The 20,950-nt window shown below is 39.1% G+C and overlaps 1 protein-coding gene across 1 annotated transcript in view; it reads right to left on the bottom strand.

Moving 5' to 3' along the window:
• EFHB (EF-hand domain family member B) overlaps positions 1 to 19,312 on the bottom strand; it is a 47,927-nt gene extending 28,615 nt beyond the window's left edge. The window contains exons 1-5 of the mRNA XM_057545661.1: positions 18,392 to 19,312; positions 4,434 to 4,496; positions 3,832 to 3,975; positions 2,962 to 3,142; positions 565 to 675 (exon numbers count right to left, since the gene is read on the bottom strand). Coding sequence (XP_057401644.1) covers positions 565 to 675; positions 2,962 to 3,142; positions 3,832 to 3,975; positions 4,434 to 4,496; positions 18,392 to 19,312 — 1,420 coding nt within the window. The remainder of the gene's footprint in view (positions 1 to 564; positions 676 to 2,961; positions 3,143 to 3,831; positions 3,976 to 4,433; positions 4,497 to 18,391) is intronic.
• Positions 19,313 to 20,950: the final 1,638 nt, after the last annotated feature.

The raw sequence follows: 20,950 nt of genomic DNA, 5'->3' as shown, positions 1-20,950 counted from the left end.
AGCACTTAAACATCCAATGCCTTTTAGTTATGCTATAGAATAATTCTAGTAATAAGGCTTTTAGTCAAGATCACTTAATAATAATAATAATAATAATAATAATAATAATAATAATAATGATAATAGTTACTGAGCCCTCACTATGTTTAAAATAGATGGTGATAAGTAAAATATTCAAGGTCTAAAAGATAATAAATGGACAAGCTAGGCCTTGAACTTGATCTGACTCGAAAATTTCTGAGCTTGACCATTATCTAATATTCCTCATGTAAAGCGAAGCACTTAGAATAATCCTACTATTTGAATAAAAAACAAGATTAGACTACCCAACATTTAATCTTACTTAGCTATTTTTTTCATTTTAATGAAACATATCTTTCTACATTTTACACACAAAATGCATAAGTGTATTGGGGTTTATAACCTTATAAGTAATAAGTTATTATTTATTGATCACCTATTATATGCCAGGCATTTTAACTTTAAGCACATCATCTCCCTTATTCTTCTTCACAAATCTGAGTCTCATATTCTCAGGCCCATTTTACACTGGAGGAGACTTACCTGCATAATAATCATCGTGAGATACAATATACAGATCGTGTCCTGCCTGTCCTTCTTCAAATACTTCTTGATAGGATTTTGGTGGATTCACCACCTCTCTAGCAGATAATTCTGAAGGAAGAATTAATGAAATCAGTTTTAAGGCATTTTTCAGCTCTTTATAACATATTTAAGTTGACTAGAGCAAATGACAAACTGGTATGCTAACTACATAAGCTACATGGGTAAAAAGCCAACATACATAGAGATTTATCACCAAAGACAGGAATAGCCCAGGCGTCACTGTCTTAAGGATCCCACTTGAACAGATTCAATCCCTAGAATTCTGAAGAACTCCATACTGGTTAACCACTTTGGTTGTCCTGAGCTATATGCCAAGCCCAGTTAAATTCCCAATTTTGAGGATCTCAGGATACTTTTTATTTTAGTTTGCTCCAGACTTCCCAAGATGATCTAGGCAAATTTGAATCACAAGTCAGTTTCAGAAACCCTGATGCCCTGTAGGGAAGCCTTGATGCAAATTTTGGCAGCTGTAGACAACAGCACACACCCTGAATCCGTTTAGATGTGAATATCCATCTTCAAAGTAGCCCAAAGTGCCAGGGAAATCACTGGAATCAGAAAGAAATTCTTCTTCTTACTGCTCCCAAACCTAGAGCTAGAAGATCTTTGTTGAACAGCTGCTTTCCCAGGACTGGTGGTCCCTGGTTTTATATACAGCGAATTATTTTGTTTTTATTGTTTCATGTAATGATTTTCAAATATAATTCCATTTACAATTTCACTCTTCTCTTTCAACCTAACAACATACATTAAGATGTTTTCTTTTGGACTTTCTGCCAAGAAGTGGGGTCTGTAAACAGTTAAGAATACCAGAAGGTAGCCCTACTCAGAATAATCCTGTAAAGCAGTGCTTCTTTTTGATGTGGGAACCATTACACCTATTAATACACATATACACATTTTGGAACATTCTTTCTATTACATATTTAAATGAGGCACACCTAGACAGTACTTTCCATATTAAATGAAGTAATCCTTGATGGCATTTATGATATAATTACTGTAATTCTGTAATGCCCGGTGTACTTAAATACAATTTTTAATCCTATTTAAAAGAAAAAAAAAGATATTTTATCTGTTCTAAAATACATTTTTCATGTTTCAAATTTTAGCAGGTTTTAACTTTAGATCTGATAAACTAAAGTACAACTGCACATTTTGCATTCCAAGAGAAAGGCATAATTTATCCCCAGAACGGATGTTACTATGTTAAGGAAAATAATCTAATGGACATTTTGGTGAAAAAAAGATAAGTTCCTGGAGCAGAGCCTCAGTGGTTGCAGAAAGACAAAGAAAGAAGCGAATTCCTCTGCAGGATGAAAAAAAGATGGAATTTGAGTTTTCCTGTAATAAGATCCCTGGAAGGAGAGGGTAAGAGACCAGAAAAGGCTAAATGTGAGAAGGTGTAAAGGGAAAGCACCCAACAATGTGGCAGGATGCTGGGGCTGCAGAAGAAAAAATGGCCTGTGACCAATTCTATTCTAAGTCGTTTGTTGAAAGATTGCTCCACTCCCTCTCAAGATGAGAGGGGAATCTGCTCTGATACTGCCTGTTCGGTTAATAAGCAAGTGTACACATCATGGATCTTCATGAATGAGTGTTGTACACAGCATTTACCTAACTTATCTGTTTTGTGGTCTTTGTATGAAACAGAATTTCATAAAGAGTTAAAGAGTTATGCACAGACCTAGAGAACAAACTGGTGGTTGCCAAGGGGGAGCGGAGGTGGAGGAGGGATGGATGGGGAGTTTGGGGCTAGCAGATGCAAACTGGTATATATAGAATGGATAAACAATACGGTCCTACTGTATAGCACAGGGAACTATATTTAATATCCTGAGATAAACCATCATGGAGAAGAATACAAAAAAGTATGTATATATGTGTATTACTGAGTCACTTTGCCGTACAGCAGAAATTTACACATTGTACATCAACTATACTTCAATACAAAAAATTTTTTTTTAAAGAATTAAGAGTTATGAACACATTAGAGGCTTTGGTGGAAATAAAACACACAAATAGATGTCCAGGGGAAAGAGATAGCAGCCCTCACAGCTAGTCCCAACATCAACTTCCCTGAGTCTCTTTCCTGCCTTTACACCATCTCTACTCTGCTCCCTGAATCTCCTCTCCAAACCCTGAACTCCTACGGCCTTGACATACATCAACTCTAAGGTTTCTGGGTCTGAGAGTAACTTTCTTGCTATGATTCCCATCTTTCATTCTTGAATCAACATTTACACCAGCACTAAATAAATCCCAACAGGATATTTAATCCCATTTTCTAAGAAGACATTTTATCACTCCTTCCCCACCCTTTATTTTCACTACCTCTGATGACTGCCGTCCCAAATGTCATACTGAGTATATCCAAGCCTTTAGGTAATCCTGGCGTCTGATCATGAGATTTTCCTAACGGTGCCCGTTGATTGCTAAAATATACTGATTCCTTCTTATCTTTCATTTTCTGTTGAAAGGTTGTAATAGGCTGTGGGTTGATCAGTACCTTTGCCTAAAGAAATCGTACAAAGCAAAGATGTAACAACCAAAAAAAAGGAAAAAAGTCTGAAAGTCAATAGCTGGGGAGAAGACAATATGATTGTGGGAAAACATTTCATGATCGTTGTCTTGGCTCACCTTCAAATGAACCATCAGAATTGGGGCTATGCAGCTTAGACATGTCTAAACATGACTTTTCATGGGGGCTAAAGCATTTATGAGGGCAACTCCCTGGTTACTCGACTCAAAGGTTCCAGAAAAGTAGGAATGACAAGCGCAAGAGCCACGTGCTTCCCACCAGCTCCCTCCAGGTATAAGATCAGGTCTTCTGACCCTTGACTGTCCATTCAATCAGTAGCAGGTAACACCGAGACCCTGCGTGCACACAATGCATGTACAAGTGCTCTTAGCATCTCCAGCAATATCACCCAGCCTTTGTCCTCACCATGCTTTAACAAACCTTGACAGCACTTCTCTTTACTGTGAGAAAATTAAGTGCAGCTTGGCTTTTATTACCTGAGGGGAGAATATTAGTCTGTGGCTTAAACCATCGACTTTTCTACACTCACCCTCTTGGCTGCTGCTGCTTGGATTTTTTTCACTGCCCAAGATTAAGAGTGGGAAGGAGATATTTCACTAATACCTCATTTGTGCATTTTCACCTTGGTAAGTGAATAATGCACAGGGAAAAATAGAAGTTACCGGTGTTGAAATTTTAGATCTTATTCCATGTGTCAAAGAAGGTGCAATTTGGGGATCATTTGCTCTGCCGTAAAATACTCTTTCGGCTCCAGCAGGTGGATATCTGAAGTTGAAAAATTTTTTTGCCTCAGGTGGGGTCATTAGCTACCAACAGGGAGAGAAGAAAATAGAATTATTAAGTACAGTCGATTAGATATTAGCAAGACTGATCTATACCAATCAATGAACACCCTTCATTACATGAGTTTAATCAGTACCTGGGGATCTGTAGCTCCAAAAATTGAAACATCCTGAAATTGTTTTAATGGAAATGAACAACATATTTTAAAAGTTATATTTAGAAAATAACCAAGAAGTATCCAGGTTAGGAAGCATACCATAAATGACTATTTCCCATCGAAATAAATGGAATCTCCAGTAGTTTTTGTAGAGCTGGAAATTGTAAGATTGGAATTTTCACTTCCTCGGACAAACTCAATAGAAGGCCCCAAAATACAGTAAAAATAATCCAAATTGACCACATTAAATTTATGCAACTCTCAGAAGGAATGTTGAGCGTTGTTTATCTTATGTTCACACAAATGCATTTTGAAAACACTCACCCTGGGAAGTTTTTCAGTCAAGCAGTTTGCAGCTCTGTATCCAATCGGAAGAACTTTCCCTGCCTAAAGAGAAAAAAAGCAATAATTGGTCATTGTCAGGTCCAGGGGGAGTGTTTTGAAGAATGGAATGTATTTCAAATTTGGCCTATGTATCTAATGCTAAAAAGTTACTTTCAACTACTTAACACAATTAAGAAAAGTAGTAAGAACAATTAGCAAATCTAAGACAATCCTGATGTATAATATAAACATTAGATGCTACATATATTCAAGCATACCTTTTTTTTTACAGTGCAGCATTGTTAGTGATCCATCAATTATAGGACCTCTGCAACATGCTGAGGGATTCAACTTTCAGAAATAATCCTGTCATAGTTCACAGGTTAATTATCAGCTGTCCTATTGTCATCAGTACAATGAGAGTGTGGCTGAATTCAAGCTAAACTCAAAGTATTAAGTATTTCTGAGTGAGTGTGGGTGTGTTTGCTTTGTGGGTGTACTTCCACCAACACCCTAACTTTTGATATATGCGAACATGTCACCCCTGGCCAAGCTCCTTCAGTGAATGGCCCAAACCTCACTTGGCTTTGTTCACTTAATTCTAATTTGGGTCTTATCTGCCCTTCCCTTGCCCAAGCAAAGATTATAACAGTTCATTCCCAGCAATGCACCTCTTATCTATTTCCCCTTTATCATTTCAAGGCAGCTGATAGTTATTTCTGCAAAGCATAAGTTTCTCTTTAAAAAACAGAGAGAAAGAAACTTCCCATACAGAATGTTCTAGGTCTCTGGAGGAGGATGGGAGGAAATCAGTGAAAAGCAGAGAGGCTGAGAGCTGGGTGAATGGATGAATGTGTAGGTGTTGGCAGGGGGATGGATCAATTAGATAAATGAGGGATGACTGGATGACAATAAAGACAGATGGATATAGATGGGTAGGTGAAAGTTTTTTATTATGTTAAATGTTAACTGCGGAATTCCTCTTAGAGGGAGAACCATCAAGGATTAAGAGAGTAGGGACTTCCCTGGTGGCTCAGTGGTTAAGAATCCACCCGCCAATGCAGGGGACACGGGTTAGAGCCCTGGTCCAGGAAGATTCCACATGCCGCAGAGCAACAAAGCCTGTGCACCACAACTATTGAGCCCACGTGCCACAACTGCTGAGCCCATGTGCCACAACTACTGAAGCCTGTGCACCTAGAGCCCGTGCTCCGCAACAAGAGAAGCCACCGCAATGAGAATCCTGTGCACCACTACGAAGAGTAGCCCCTGCTCTCCGCAACCAGAGAAAGCCCGCACGCAGCAACAAAGACCCAACGCAGCCAAAAATTAATTGATTGATTGATTTTAAAAAAAGAGATTAAGAGAGTATCTTGATGACATCTCTGTGTATAAAAGAGGAAGCCTGTAGACATGGTCAGACAGAGAAGTTAATTGCTTTGCTAAAAAATAGGAGAAAATATGAACTCTTGATGGGATAGACTAAAGAAGGATTAAGAGAGATGAGAGAAAGACTGAGAAAGAGGTGGGAGGAGGGAATGATCTAGCAACAAGGTCAGACACCAGGGGGCTCAAGATGCGAAACTGGCCAGTCACAAGCAGCCCAACCTTAATGCCAAATCTTGAGTAAATTCTACTTACACAACTACACAATGGGAGAAGAACCTTGGGTTAAAAAGGAAAGGGGCTGTGCTCTAACTTGAGCTGAAGCAGGGTGGGGAAAAGAGAGGAGGGATGCAAGTGATTTTTTTAAATTTCTTTTTGTTTGTTTTCTATTTTATTTATTTGTTTGGGTTTTTTTTTTTGAGATACAAGTTATTTTTAATTCAGCTGGAAATTGTAAGAAATCTCAGAGATATCAGGGAACATAAAGTCTCTCTTGCTGTACATGTTATAGAAGCTCCAGCCATTCTTTTAAATATTTAATGTAAAGATTAACTCATAAGGAATGAAGAAGATGTGGTACATATATACAATGCAATATTACTCAGCCATTAAAAGGAATGAAATAATGCCATTTGCAGCGACATGGGTGGACCTAGAGATTGTCATATTGAGTGAAGTAAGTCAGACAGAGAAAGAGAAAGAGAAAGGAATCTAAAAAGAAATGATACAAATGAACTTATTTACAAAACGGAAACAGACTCCCAGACTTAAAGAACAAACTTATGTTTACCAGGGGGAAGGGTTGGGGGAAGGGATAGTTAGGGAGTTTGGGATTAACATGTACACAGTGCTATATTTAAAATGTATAACCAACAAGGACCTACTGTATAACACAGGGAACTATTGTTCAATATTATGTAACAACCTAAATGGGAAAAGAATTTGAAAAAGAATAGATACATGCATATACATAACTGAATCAGTTTGCTCTACATCTGAAACGATATATCACAACATTGTTAATCAACTATACTCCAATATAAAATAAAAAGTTAAAAAGAAAAAAGACTAACTCCTAAGACTGGGGATAGCCAGGGCAGCTACTTGCCAGGTACTACATGATGAGAGAGATGGAAGGAAGGATGGATTGATTGACAGATCAATCAGTCCATGGCCTGAGAGATGACTTTACTTGTCCGTCATCTGCTGACCTTCCAAGTGTTTGACAGTGGATATTCCAGGTTTCTATCACTGTAAACATTCTGTTGGACAGGAATGCCCTCGGTATTCCTCATCGAGTTGCCTACTTGAAAATCAGTAGATTCCAAATCAGTAGCTGTAATCAGGTTTGGATGTTCTCAGGCCATTTGACTGGGGACACAAAGATGGAAGCTATTATGTCTTATTTCTATCTACAGTGTCATATTATGAGTGACAATTCTCGCTCCAGCCATGGATCTCTTTTTATGTCTTTTTATTTCAGTTGTTTTCAAGGATGCCTGTTCATCAATTTGAGGTGTGAAGGATAGCAGAACTTGCCACCCCCAAATATGCCTCTTTGGCATAAGGATTGTTTTGAACCAATTATTTTAAGAAACAGCAGAAGCTCTGAAAACAGAGTAGAAGTTACCCTTTTGTAAGGGACATGTACATTTTACAAAGGAAATCGCTTGTAAAGGTGTTTCCCTCTCTGTACTAGGAAGAGAAGGTTGACTCTAAATGTCCAGGAACTCTTATCAATGGAGAAGGCACCGATTTAATCTGCATAATAAACCTTACCCTTGTTTACCATGCTTTCCCTGGTAACCTCCCATAGCTGGCCTTCTTTTTGCCCCAACATCTTTTTTTTTTTCTCATAGTTAGATGAGTTTTCTTCTTTTGTTGAAGTATAGTTGATTTACAATGTTGTGTTAATTTCTGCTGTACAGCAAAGTGATTCAGTTATTTTTTGATATTCTTTTCCATTATGGTTAATATAGTTCTCTGTCAACATCCTTTTTTTTTTAAGATTTTTTTTTTGATATGGGCCATTTTTAAAGTCTTTATTGAATTAGTTACAATACTGCTTCTGTTTTATGTTTTTGGTTTTTTGGCCACGAGGCATGTGGGATCTTAGCTCCTCGATCTGGGATCGAACCTGCACCCCCTGCATTGGGAGGTGAAGTCTTAACTACTGGACCGCCAGGGAAGTCCCCCAACATCCTTTTTTGTCTGTAGCTAAAGATGGTATTTAAGGTGGTGACTTGGGCCATCTTGGGACTTACTCAGTTTTCCTGGGTATCTCCCATGTATACATGAGGTATACATGTTAATAAATGTGTTTGCTTTTCTCTTGTTAATCTGTCTTTTGTCACAGGAAGTCTCAGCCAAGAACTCAGAAAGGTAGAGGGAAAATTATTTTCCCTCCCCTATTATTTCTCCATCAAGCTCCACAACATGAATATACTCTATTCTTCATAGCCTACACTTTGAATCTGGCTATCCCAAACATACTTCCCAAGTTTGGTGAAAATCTGTTGTGGAATTTTTCATGTGGTCCAGTAAGAGACAAACGGAATGAACTTTTGTTTTATTTATATAGATATAAACACACTAAATATGCAACAACAGGCAAATGGTTAAATAAAATACGGTACCTTCAAAAGATATGCTATCGTGGAATCATTTAAAATGATGTATATAAATCATTTTAATGGTATAGGAAAATGTTCATGAATTTAAAACAAAGATGTAAATTTGCATCGTACAAATTCAAAGAATCACATCTCTATCTGCAATATACACAGAACACATAGACAAAAAGTTGTTAGTTGTGATCGCCATTTCTGAGTGGTGAGATTACATGTGCTTTTATTTTCTTCTTTGTACTGTTTTCTCAATATTTTACTGCGTACTGCTCTATTAAGCAAAAGAAAGCAATGAAGGCTTTCAAAAAATCTATAAACAATATCAAATAGAAGGCAAACAGCTGCAAGAGCACTAGAAATAAGAATGAGAATCAAGTATATGCAGAGCCAGGACAGAACTTAAGAGCAGCTTTAACGGTCACCTTAAGTTCTACTTCCTCAGCTCTAAAGGGGGGACCTCTGCTGATCCTAGGGACCCCTTAACCCGAGAAAGGGAACAATGATCTTCTCTGAGTCTTCTTCCTTTTGCCTCAAGGGCATTTGTTTTAATGTCTCGGAAATGTCTTTGAGTTCATCCTCCAATCCTCTACTGAATTTTTATTCAGACTCTCTAAATAACTTATATTTAAGTTCTAAAATGTCATTTCTTCTTCTCTGGCTGTTCTTTTTTTTTTTTTTTTAATTTTTATTGGAGTATAGTTGCTTTACAGTGTTGTGTTAGCTTCTGGCTGTTCTTTTAAAAGTTCCAATCTTGTCTTACTAATGCAACATCTTTTATCTCTCAAGTAACTTTCCTGTGTGCTTACATTTCCACTGTTCTCTCTGGGTTTTCTGTTAGCTTGTTTCAGCCCCTCCCTTCAAGCTGGCGTTTGATCATCACAAAGTTTAAGACTCCACAGAGATGATTATGGAGCTCTGTGTGTTACAGGGCTTGCTGACTCTCAGGCTTTCCTATAATATGATCAGTTAATGAGGCAGTCTTTATTTTGGTAAAGTCCCCAGTATAAATTTTTTTTTTCCTCTAGGCTATTCAGAATTTCCAGAGACTAATAATAATGGTAATAATAACTGACGATAATAAAGCACATCACATAGGCTGGATACCATTCTAAGGGCTTCCTATGTATTATTTCATTTAATACTCATAATGGTTTCCACAAGGTAGGTACTATTATCATCTCCCTCGTAAGCAAACTGAGGCACAGAGAGGTTGAGTAACAGGGTTACACTGCTCCTATATTGGCAGATATCTGAGCCCAAGCAGGCTGGCTTCTGAGTCTATACTCTTATCGGTCATGCCCTTCTGTCTCTCTAGTCACTGCCTCCTGGTGAGAGGGTGGGCTTTACCCCCGGCTGCTGGCCCTTGAAGGACCCACTGGGAGAGGAAGCTAGGGAAACTGCAGTACAGAAACTACACTTTTACTTACTAACGTCCCATTTTCAGCCTGGAGCTGCCCTCCTGCCTTATCTTTGGCTTGGAGTCTTTTGACTCCAAAAACCACTTTGGGAAAATAAACCCACAGTTTTGGTAGAACGGCGTGGGAGCTGGTGGAGAGAGGTAGGAATCATGGTAGCATAGAATGGAGGAGGGGAACTGGAAACCCAGCTACACTGAATTTGGACCTTCAACCAATCCTTCAGTTTTCAGATCCAAGTTTTACTACATCTTCTTCCATGGGCTGAGCTTCTCAGGGATTATTCCAGGCAAATGGGATCATTTCTGGTGGAAATTACCACCTGATTTCCCTCATATTTCATTTCCCCCTGCAAAATCAGTGGCCATGTCTCCATCTTCCTATTTTCTAAAATTTATTGAAATTTTTAAATGATTGTGTCCTTTTTTTATTTTCTTTTTCCTCATGGTTTATTATCTTAAGAAAAAAAAAAACAATTACAGGCCACAAAAGTCAGGAAATTAGCATGGATATAATTCTAGTATCTAATAGAAGGACCAGATTCAAATATCACCAGTTGCCCCAGTATAGTCCTTTCTAGAAAAAGGAGTAAATCCAAGGTCACAGCGTGAGTGCTTGGCTCTCCTGAAAACCAGACACCCCCATTAGCCATACAAGAGATTTATGAAGGGAAACACCTGTGAAAGATGAAGGGGGAGGAGGAGGGTAGGCAGGGAGGGCTTTCAGACCATGTCACCTGTGAAGGGAGAGCAGGAAGGAAGTATTAAGAAGAGCTTCAGGCCACAACACAGTTCTGAGAACACTTTGGCCAGGCCAGTGTGTGGTCTCTGAGACTACGTTTCCCATTAAAGGAATCTGTGTTGGCCAAACAAGTTCAGTTCTAGAATCCCTGCCTTGCTCTGCCCTGGGGAGTGAGGCCTGGTGAAGGAATGCTGCAGGGGGTCCATGGGGCAGCAGGTGAAGGCTGTCAACCGACTACACTCTCCCCACCCCCCCAACCCCGGCCCAGACCCGCACCCAGCAGGTCCTCTTGAGGGGAGTCAGGATCCAAGTGCCTCGGTAACCAGCACATATGCATAGCATTTACTTGTCATGTCTGTTCTGTCTTCTTTGGTCAGGAACAGTTCCTAATGTTCTCTTATCTTTTATGACCTTGACATTTTTTGAGTATAGGTCAGTTATTTTGTTAAATGTTCCTCAGTTTGGGTTTGACTGGTGTTCTCTTATGATGAAAGTTATACATTTTTGTCAGGGCTGTCAGAGGAACAATGCTGTGTTTTTCTATCAGGAAGCACACACTGTCAATTTGTCCTATTACTGATAGTGTTAACTTTGATCACTAAAGGAAGGTAAAGCCAGCTAGGTTTCTCCACTGTAAAGTTTGTAATCAATAATTATTCTGTGTAATGGATAAACAACAAGGTCCTATGTAAAGCACAGGGAACTATATTCAATATCTTGTGATAAACATAATGGAAAAGAATATAAAAAAGATTTATATATATGTGTAACTGAATCACATTGCTGTACGGCAGAAATTAACACAACATTGTAAATCAACTATGCATCAATTTAAAAAATTATTCTGTGTAAATATCCAGTTCCTCACTAAACTTTTACCTACTGTTTTAAGAGTCATCCATTGATGACTCTTACCTAAATCATTACTACTATGATGGTTGCCAAATGGTGACTTTCTAATTCCATCATTCCATCTACATTATACTGCAAGGAAATTTTTTTTTCTTGCTATTTTTTCAAACACTCATGTATTTGTATCAGTATGGGCTCATGGATTTCTGTTTTATTCAATGGTAATTTCTTAATTGAAGTATAGTTCATTTACAATATTGTGTTAGTTTCTGGTTTACAGCAAAGTGATTTGGTTATTTTTTTTCAATTTTTTTCCATAGGTTATTACAAGATATTGAATATAGTTCCCTGTGCTATACAGTAGGTCCTCGTTGTTCATCTATTTTATATATGGCAGTGTGTATCTGTTAATCCCAAAGTCCTAATTTATCTCTCCCTCCCTTCCCCTTTTATTCAATGTTAATTTTATTCAGTGCTCAAAGTATAACAGTTTGGGCCACTGGGAGCTCCTTCAAGCTTGTTTCTGCACCCCTTTGACATACCTGCATTATTCTTTGAGCATTTTCTTACTTTTTCATTCTCAAAGGTGTTCCAAGTTCATAGCGTACTACACCAGCCCTAGAGTCAGCCATTCCCCCAAAGAGTCCTGATTCCTTTTAGTAGAGAATGATATTTAGAAATCAAGATCCCGGTTCTGGTGTGCTCATTGCTACTAAGTAAACATTGTTTCTATATCCTCTCAGAGGATGGAGCTAGGAAATGTGTGGTGTATACACACCCCACACACTTACATCTATATCAATTCTATGATACTCTGTTTAGTTAAATGTATCTAGCTTAGATATTGACATGGATATAGACATAGATATATAGATATAGATATAGATATAGATATAGATATAGATATAGACATAGACATAGACATAGATATACCATGAGTTTCCACCAATACCTCCAATTACAATCCAACACAACAGGATTCCTTCTATCCTTCTCCTTTTCGTATTAGTAAGTTTTTTCTCTACCAGTTAGAAACCTGGCTCCTACTGTCCTCAGTCTTTACTTATCTGCTCAGGCCCTCTGTCTGTAATCAAACTCCCAACTGCACTGACCACCTCCTCACTCAGGCACCTCCTTCCTCAGTTCCCAGCCACAGCAGTGCCACCTCCCTTGGCCACCTCATCAGTTGGTCCCCAATATTACAGGTTTCAGTGACCAAGTATGATTCAAGTCAACTCAGGAAGGTTGATACAAGACCATTTTCAGCTGCTGAAGACCCACTGACCCATAATCATCCACTCTCCAAACTCAGTGTGGGCTGGCATAATGGTCCCAATCTCTCCCTTGGTCAAGATCACACTGTTTTACTCATAGATATTCCTAACTCGGAATATCTCAGCAAAAAAGTTAGGAATGATGGCATCAATCTTTCTGCCCAGAAGGCCCTGAACCCATTAGGCAAATAAAACCACCCACTTCTCAGAATTCTGCAGAGATTGGCTCTTTGTAAATTCAGACAAAATGAATCTTTGTGACTTTTTTTTTTTTTTTTGGAGTATCAGGGCTTGCATGACAATCAGGTTCTCACAAGATTTACAAATACGTGACCCCTGTGCCTCTACCCGTCCCCCAAATAGCTATCAGGGTCTCTTTGTGTAGAAGAGGAAAAAAATAAGGCATCCCTTTGCATGACATTTACCACATTGTAAAATCATTGGTCTTTTAGTCTCAAGTCTCTAGACTGTAAGGTTTTTGGAAAGACGGTACTGTATCATTTTTCATCTTTGTAGCCCTAGCGCCTAACATACTGTCTAGTCATTGTAGACAATATTATCTTTTTAAAACCTTTCTTTGAAACTTTCCTTCCTTCCTCCTCTTTGTACTTCAGGCCTCAATGCCATTTATCAACGCACTTTGTAAGGTTCAGTTGTTTAGTCTTAATAACCCCAAGGTTTCTGCCATAGTCAGTGCATTAATGTCAATCAAGGGACAGCGTCAAGATGTCTTGGAGAAATGACCATTAGAGAGATTTTGATCTCTACCAGAGTGCTGTCCAAGAGCCCTTTCAAGGGCCTACACAGAGAGGACCTCGTTTTAGCAGACTCTTTAGTTCTTGAAGAACACTCCAAAACTCTCCTCTTGGGCCACCATTTCTTGGCTTTTCCTGAATATAGGTCCTTGCTGCTATACCAATGACTGTTTTACCAGCAGGACGAGAAGGTCTAATGGGGTCTCATAAATCCATCAGAGCAGACCTTCACTTGCAGCCAACTCTGGGCAGCAACTTCAAACCACAGTATGAGTGTCCTTACAGTGAGATGCATCTGTTCCCCTCCCCCCAACACTGGAGCGGCCTCTCGTGGAGATGACAGTTTCCTGAGTGCACCCTGATGAAAAGCTAGTGTCCACGCAGGTTGATTTTAGCAGGCTCTTCACATAGGTATTTCCATCTGAACTCTGCTCACTGTCATACTTGAAAATGGGTTTTGACCTCTCCCAAATGAACTTCTTCCCTTCTCTGAAACTGGATGAACTCAGGGGCATCAAATACTTCACCATCCCATCCCTTGATCAGGATGCTGGGGATCTCCTATTCTTTTCCTTTCAGTTGTATATGTTCCACTAAGCCTACGAGAAGTAGATAATACACACAATATCTAACCTGTTACAAGCATAAAGAAAATGAAAATATGGAAGACTTCTCAATTCTTTTCATGTGCTAGCATTACCCTAATACCAAACTCCCAGAAAGATAATACAAAAAGGAAAACTGTGTCCAATATTACATGGGATCATAGATGCAAAAATCCCACTAAAAACTGGCAAATCAAATCCTAGAATATATTATAATAATAATATATCACAACCAAGTAGGGTTTAGCCCAAAAATATGAAGATGGTTTGCTATTAGAAAATTAACTGTATTAATTCAGGAAAGATATATTTCAACAAATGTGGGGAAAGCTCTTCATAGTTCAAGCTCTATTCCTGACTTTTAAACATACTTAGCAAACTGGGAATGGATATGGCAAAAATAATACTTAATGGTGAACCATTAGAATCATTCCCATTAAAGTCTAAAAAGCGACCTTTCAATATTGTATTATTGATCATAAGCAATGCAGTGAGATAGGCAATTGAAATGAGAGTTATATATATTAAAGAAGGAAAGACAAAAGAAGTGTCAATATGATTGTCTACCTAGCAAATCCAAAATAAATAATAAGCAATTAAGACCAGAGTTCAGCAAGATGACCAGATATAAGAATAAAAAAACAAAACAATGAAAACAAACATATGAAACAATTTTCAATCTCATTATAAATCAAAGAAATGTGAATTAAAACAATGCCTTACAAATCATTATTAGTTTTTAAAACTTAGTGGTACAATCTTTTTTTTTTTTTTTTTTTTTTTTTTTTTTAAAGAAATAAGGAGCTTTTGATTTTATTTTATTTTATTTTTTTTTTTTAAAGGATTTTCTTATTTATTTATTTATTTATTCATTTATTTATTTATTTATTTTTGGCTGTGTTGGGTCTTCGGTTCGTGCGAGGGCTTTCTCCAGTTGCGGCAAGCGGGGGCCACTCTTCATCGCGGTGCGGGGACCGCTCTTCATCGCGGTGCGCGGGCCTTTCTCTATCGCGGCCCCTCCCGTCGCGGGGCACAGGCTCCAGACGCGCAGGCTCAGCAATTGTGGCTCACGGGCCCAGCTGCTCCGCGGCATGTGGGATCTTCCCAGACCAGGGCTCGAACCCGTGTCCCCTGCATTAGCAGGCAGATTCTCAACCACTGCGCCACCAGGGAAGCCCAGTGGTACAATCTTTTAGGAAGGGTTTGGCAACAAGAACTAGAGAAAGATTCATCCTTTGGCTTCTGTTGAAACTCTATCCTAAGGAAATATTCTAAGACATATACATAAAGTAGTTCATAGACTATTTTTCCAGAAAAATCTGGAAAAAAATCTATTGTCCAAAAAGAGGAAATGAGTTATCTAAAGAATCATATATGGGCTTAAGGAAATATTGCTTTTATCACTAAAACATCTTTTAAGTTCTCTGTAATAACACTGAAAAATTTATTAAATAATAGTAAGTGAAAACTCAAGACAATTTTTATGCTTGCTGTAACAACTACATAAAAATGAATTAGGAGAAAAGTGTCATGGGAAGTATAGTACAGTCTAGAACTCAGACTCTTAAATTGGAAGTGGTGACTTCAAATCCTGGGGCTACCACTTCTTAGCTGTAAGACTTTGGCCAAATTATCTAATTTTCCTCAGTTTCCTCACCGGTAAAGAGTTAATACCTGCAAAGCTCCATGGGTAGTGATGTTGATATAGTAAAGCCACTGATAACAATTAATGTGAGGGCAGCAAAGTGCCAGTAGGCATAGTGTTAGGGTGATAATATTATTGTGTGTTTTTTTTTTTTTTTTAAAAGAAAAGACGATACTTTTATTTCATTGTAAAATAACAAAATTACTTGTAATGGATGTGTGCACCTGTTGGGCGCTGCGCAACGTCTCAGATGTATATTATTGTGTTTTCATTCCTGTTTTCTAAATTTTCCATGTTATTATCTTTGTTTTATAGTGAAAGTAGATATTTTAATATTTAAAAAATTATTTTAAAAGGAACCTTGTTTCTAGTCTAGGCTAATCTCTCCTCTGGCCTGTGATCCCGGTTCCACTGCCTCCTGCTTATCTAGGGTCTGGTTCCACCCATTATCTCGTTTGTGTTATCTCAAACTCCCCTACTGATTCACTAAATAAATAAAATTATTCCTAAATGGAATCTTTACTCTGTTCTCTTCACTGTCACACTTCTTAAGGGAAAAAAAAAGTTACAATAGTTTTCTCCAATTCTAATTTCACTCTTCAGTATATTGGAATCGGCATTCTCACTATGTTGCTAATTCCCTTAATGCCCAAAGCTAATTCATCTTTATTCTATTTACCCTATCAGAGACATTTTAACACTGTTGGTCACTTTCTCCTTGAAGCTCTCTTCCCTGTCCTCTCACATTTAGAAAGGAGGACGTGAGAGGTAACAGGAAGCAGAGGTTTTAGAACTGCCTGTATTGGAAACCAGAAGCTGGTTTCTGCTCGTGCGTGAGATCAGGTCTGAAGCCATAGACCCATAGACTGCAGAACTGATCCAGAAAGGAGAAGCAGGCATGGTCAAGTGAGAAGAGAGTGGCTGGGGAAATCCAGTAACGGAACCAGAAAGCGAAGTGGGTCAAAGACAAAAGAACACCCTGAGTCCCAAGGGGAACAAAAGTCTGCAGATGCCAAAAAAAAAAAAAAACCAAACAGTTCTGCAGAATCCCTGTGACCTCTTCAGCAGAATTGTGTTCTCTAATCTCTCCTTCATTCCCAGAATACTTTAAGGATGCTCCCCTTATGTTGCTCAATACCACCCTCTCAGACTCACCTCTTTCTTCTCTGACTGTTTTTTCTCCCACGTAATCATCCAGCCTTCCTTCCATTTATCAAACATATATTTACTGAATGACCAGTATAAGCTGGACATTGTGATATGTCATGAAGCTACATGATAAATAAGAGAAAATCCTTGTCCTCAAGAACTCACCTAGTTGACATTTCTTTCTCTGATCATCTCATGTGTTTCCCAAGGTAAGATCTTGCCTAGACCTTCTTTGTCCCATTTCCACCCATGGCTCCAACTGTCTCCCTGGCTTTTTCATCTGATATCCTGTAAATATCTGAAACTCAGGATGGCCAACACCAGATATTCGTGTGTCACCAAACCAGAAGATGTCTCATTATCAACCTAGAAACTCTTAAGTCATCCATCAACTTCCCTCTCTTTCACCACATAGATCCACAACTGGATGGCAATTCTTAGCAATACCATCTCCTAAAAGGTTCTCAGAATTGCTCTCTCCTCTCCAATTCTTTCCAACTCTATGTTAATTTCAGGCCATCATTACCTTGAAATAGCCTTCTAACTTTTTCCTGTCATCCAATATCTTACCCTTCAAGTCCACCATTATTATTCACATCAGAATTATCTTTCCAAAAGGCAAATTTTATTTATTTCTTCCCTCATGAAGATCCACCATTGCTTCTGTACCCATACGTTTTACCCCTGCATTCTGGACCTTTAGATTTCTTCTTCATCTCTTACCACCATGCTGGCTAAACAGCATTGCTTATACCTCCCAACACAAGAAGCTTTGGTCATACTCTATGCCATTCTTTGCCCAAGATGCTCCAACCGTTTCCATCTGACAAATACTGACACCTTTCTAAATTAGCTGAAATATTACTTGCTCTGTAAAGCCTTTCCTATCTCCTCCAAAAAAAATTGCCCGAACTTTCCATTGCGCTTCATATTTAGAGTGTACTTCTATTAAGGAAGAATTTGTTTTCTATGCATTTAGACATCTATATAATATTTGTTCAGTTATTGTCTCCAACATTGGAGTGAGAGCCTAAACCCATGGGATAAGAATCATATGCTTTTCATTTGATAGTGCCCTGGACCCAGCATAAGGACCACCACAAGTCTTTGCTGAAAGAATAAATAACTCACAGAATAATGAATAGAAAAAGCAAACTGTTTTTGAAAAAAGTACGTGAATATTAGGATATAACATGTATTACAGTTGGAGGGTTGAGAAAATGCAGATTGAGGAATGAAATGTAGGTCAAAGGAGAACGGAGGGAGAAATCAAGAGGAACCATTCGTGTGCACAGAAAACAAAGCTGACATTAGAAAAGGAGGCAGAGAGTCAGAGGAGATCGGACAAAGTAACAGCTGGAAAGAGTCTCTTGGGACAAGGAATATCAGAATCTCAACAAAATCTCTGCAATTTGACTCCGCAAATCCTAACAAGTCTCACTAATTTATCATCTTGATAGAGACATGGCTATACATAGTTCCTAGGGAAAGTACTAGGAAAAAACTTACACTTGGCAAGCAAGGTAACCGATCAAAAAATTTCCCAGAGTATATGGGTCTGATGCGATCTGGAGGTTCTAGTCCTGGTTCAATGTTCTCAGTCTCCTTTTGCACTTCAGGTTGTTGAGCCAACTGGCACTCAGAAGGTCCTATCACCAAGCCCATTTGGGGCTCTGTAGGCTTCGTTTCATCTGGATCCTCTGGTTGGGGGAGCCCCAGGTCCAACTCCACAGGAGGCTGTATCTCCGTGCTGGGCTTCATCACCACACAGGTGGACTCTTTTTCCAGTTCCTGTCTAGGTTCCATACCCAAAGTAGGTTGCTTCCCCACTGAAGCCCCTAACTCTTCAGGGTCACCAGCCACAGGACATCTCCTGCTCCCTAGAGCCTGTGGACTTTCACACACCAGGCCCAGTGGAGACCGTGTTACCCTTCGAGGACAACACCCTGCCAGAAAACGCTCATTTTCTAAACCCTCTCTTCCTGGCAACATTCTCAGAGGCAATTTTTTTTCCTGTGAGGCTGAGACCCTGTTGACTCCTAAATTACTCCCGTCCATGAAAGTCCTAGAAATATTCTGTCTTTTTAATCTTATATCAAGCCCATTGCTCGATGGACATTTTGTTTCCGGTGAAGCCATCCTCTCCTCATATTTATGTCTGCATGGAGAATCTTCTTTTCCTAATCCCACTCTGAGCCCCAACTCCGTGGGAGATGTTGTTCCCATGAAGACCCTTCTCTCTCCTAAGTCATCTTTTCCTTCCTGGGTGAGTGCCACGTCCATGCTCAGGGGAGATTTCCTCTCAGATACCCTCATTCCTCCAAGGGCACTCATCTCTAAGGGGTAAGCTGTACCTGGCTCGAGGGAAGATCCCAATCCCTTGGAGGGCCCCAACCCTTTGGGGGACCCCACTCTCACGAAAGAGCACATCTCCACTCGGACTCCCTGCCCACTGCTTCCTGCCCGCCACTTCACACCTAGCAGAGTTCCCTGGGGAAAAGAAGATGGAGGTCTGTTTACCCGGTTACCTGGGAAACGGGGGCGGGGCTTGGAGCGCAGCTCTTTCCAGGGCAGGCCCCGCCCATCTCTCTCCCTCTTTCTCCTCCCCCCCTCCTCTTTCTCTCCCCTTCATTCCCCCCATCCTCCCTTATTCCTTCTCTCTTTTTTCCCCCTTCTTTAGTAGATTTGGAGGGCAGGAAAACTTGAAGGATGTAGTCTTGGGCTCTAGAGCAAATGACCGCAAACTTCTCTTTGGTTTCCCAAGCAAAGCAGTCCCATTAGGATGGGTTCAGCCAGGGGCCTCCTCCTGGCCACGGGCCTATTAAATTTACTGGCGATCAGAGAATAAATAACCCTCTTTCTGGTGGTGACCACCAATTTTAGACCCTTCCTTGTAAAAGTACATGCACACTGCATGTAGTTCTTTCAGCGCTTAAGACATCCTTTAAAAATTCTGTAAAGTTACTATATTTGGCAGCTGTGGTAAGGAACATCTTAAAGTCTTTGAAAACACACTTCAATAAATAGGCTTTAAATAGCATTTCAAGTAAATATATTAAAATTTGAAATGCGTTACACAATAATGCATATTGAATTTTTAAAATAATGTGGCGAACTCAAAATTAAGTATGGGATTTTTTTTAAACTCAAGTTTTAATGAATGTGTATTTGGTGAATATTTGTCATGTTCTACACATATAGGGGATACAGAACACCTCGCTTAGAATTTGAATGAAATTTATGAGATTCCACTTTTTTAAGAAAGCCAAATGAAAAATTTGCAAAATCCAAATTTTTTTAAAAAGTGGTTAAGGGATACTATTTTACATTTGTAAAAACAGTGTCCTGTAATTTTCTGGATAGCTAATATAAATATTCTTCTCCCCCTAAGCAATTTAAATGACTTGATTGTGTGTAAATCAAGGTATGTCTGTATAAGTGTTCATTCGACTCTTTTGTTTACAAATATCTACAGTACTGAGTCCTCATTTTGTGTCAGTACTGGGAATGCAATGGACTAAGCCAATCCCTACCTCATAGAATTTATATTCTAGTAGGGATAGATAACCATCAAGTAAACCAATAAATAAGATCATTTCCCATGATGAGTGATGGGTATCATGAAGAAAACAGAAGACTTTGATATGGAGGGAAGCTACTTTAGAATTGATGGGCTTAGAAATCCCTTAGGTATGTGACATTGAGCTGAGGCTTTCGTGATGCCCTGCAAAGACACTAGCTTTTAAACCTGAATAGCTCAAGTTTCCATAGTCTTTTTCTCACTGCCTTGCCACCATGCCTACAATTCCTTATGCCAGAATTACCTTTCGGTTTGTCTCCAGACAGTCCCAGTTAAAAGCAAATGTTACCATTCATTACCATCTATGCAAAGAGTCATTCTTCAAGTACACAATGGAAAGATTTCCTGGAGGAGAAGGTAGAAGACATGGAGTGTTGTGGATGATTGAGAGATGCAAGGTGCTGGGAATTCCTGAGTCGGTGTTTAGAGATTTGAGGGCAAAGGCAGCACTAAGGGCAGTGTTCAGTTCTGCATGACTTTATTTAGGC

This window comes from Balaenoptera acutorostrata, chromosome 4, assembly GCF_949987535.1.
Source record: "Balaenoptera acutorostrata chromosome 4, mBalAcu1.1, whole genome shotgun sequence".
Taxonomy (NCBI): domain Eukaryota; kingdom Metazoa; phylum Chordata; class Mammalia; order Artiodactyla; family Balaenopteridae; genus Balaenoptera; species Balaenoptera acutorostrata.
The sequence above is the reverse complement of the archived record's forward strand: the minus strand, read 5'-3'. Positions and strand labels throughout refer to the sequence as shown.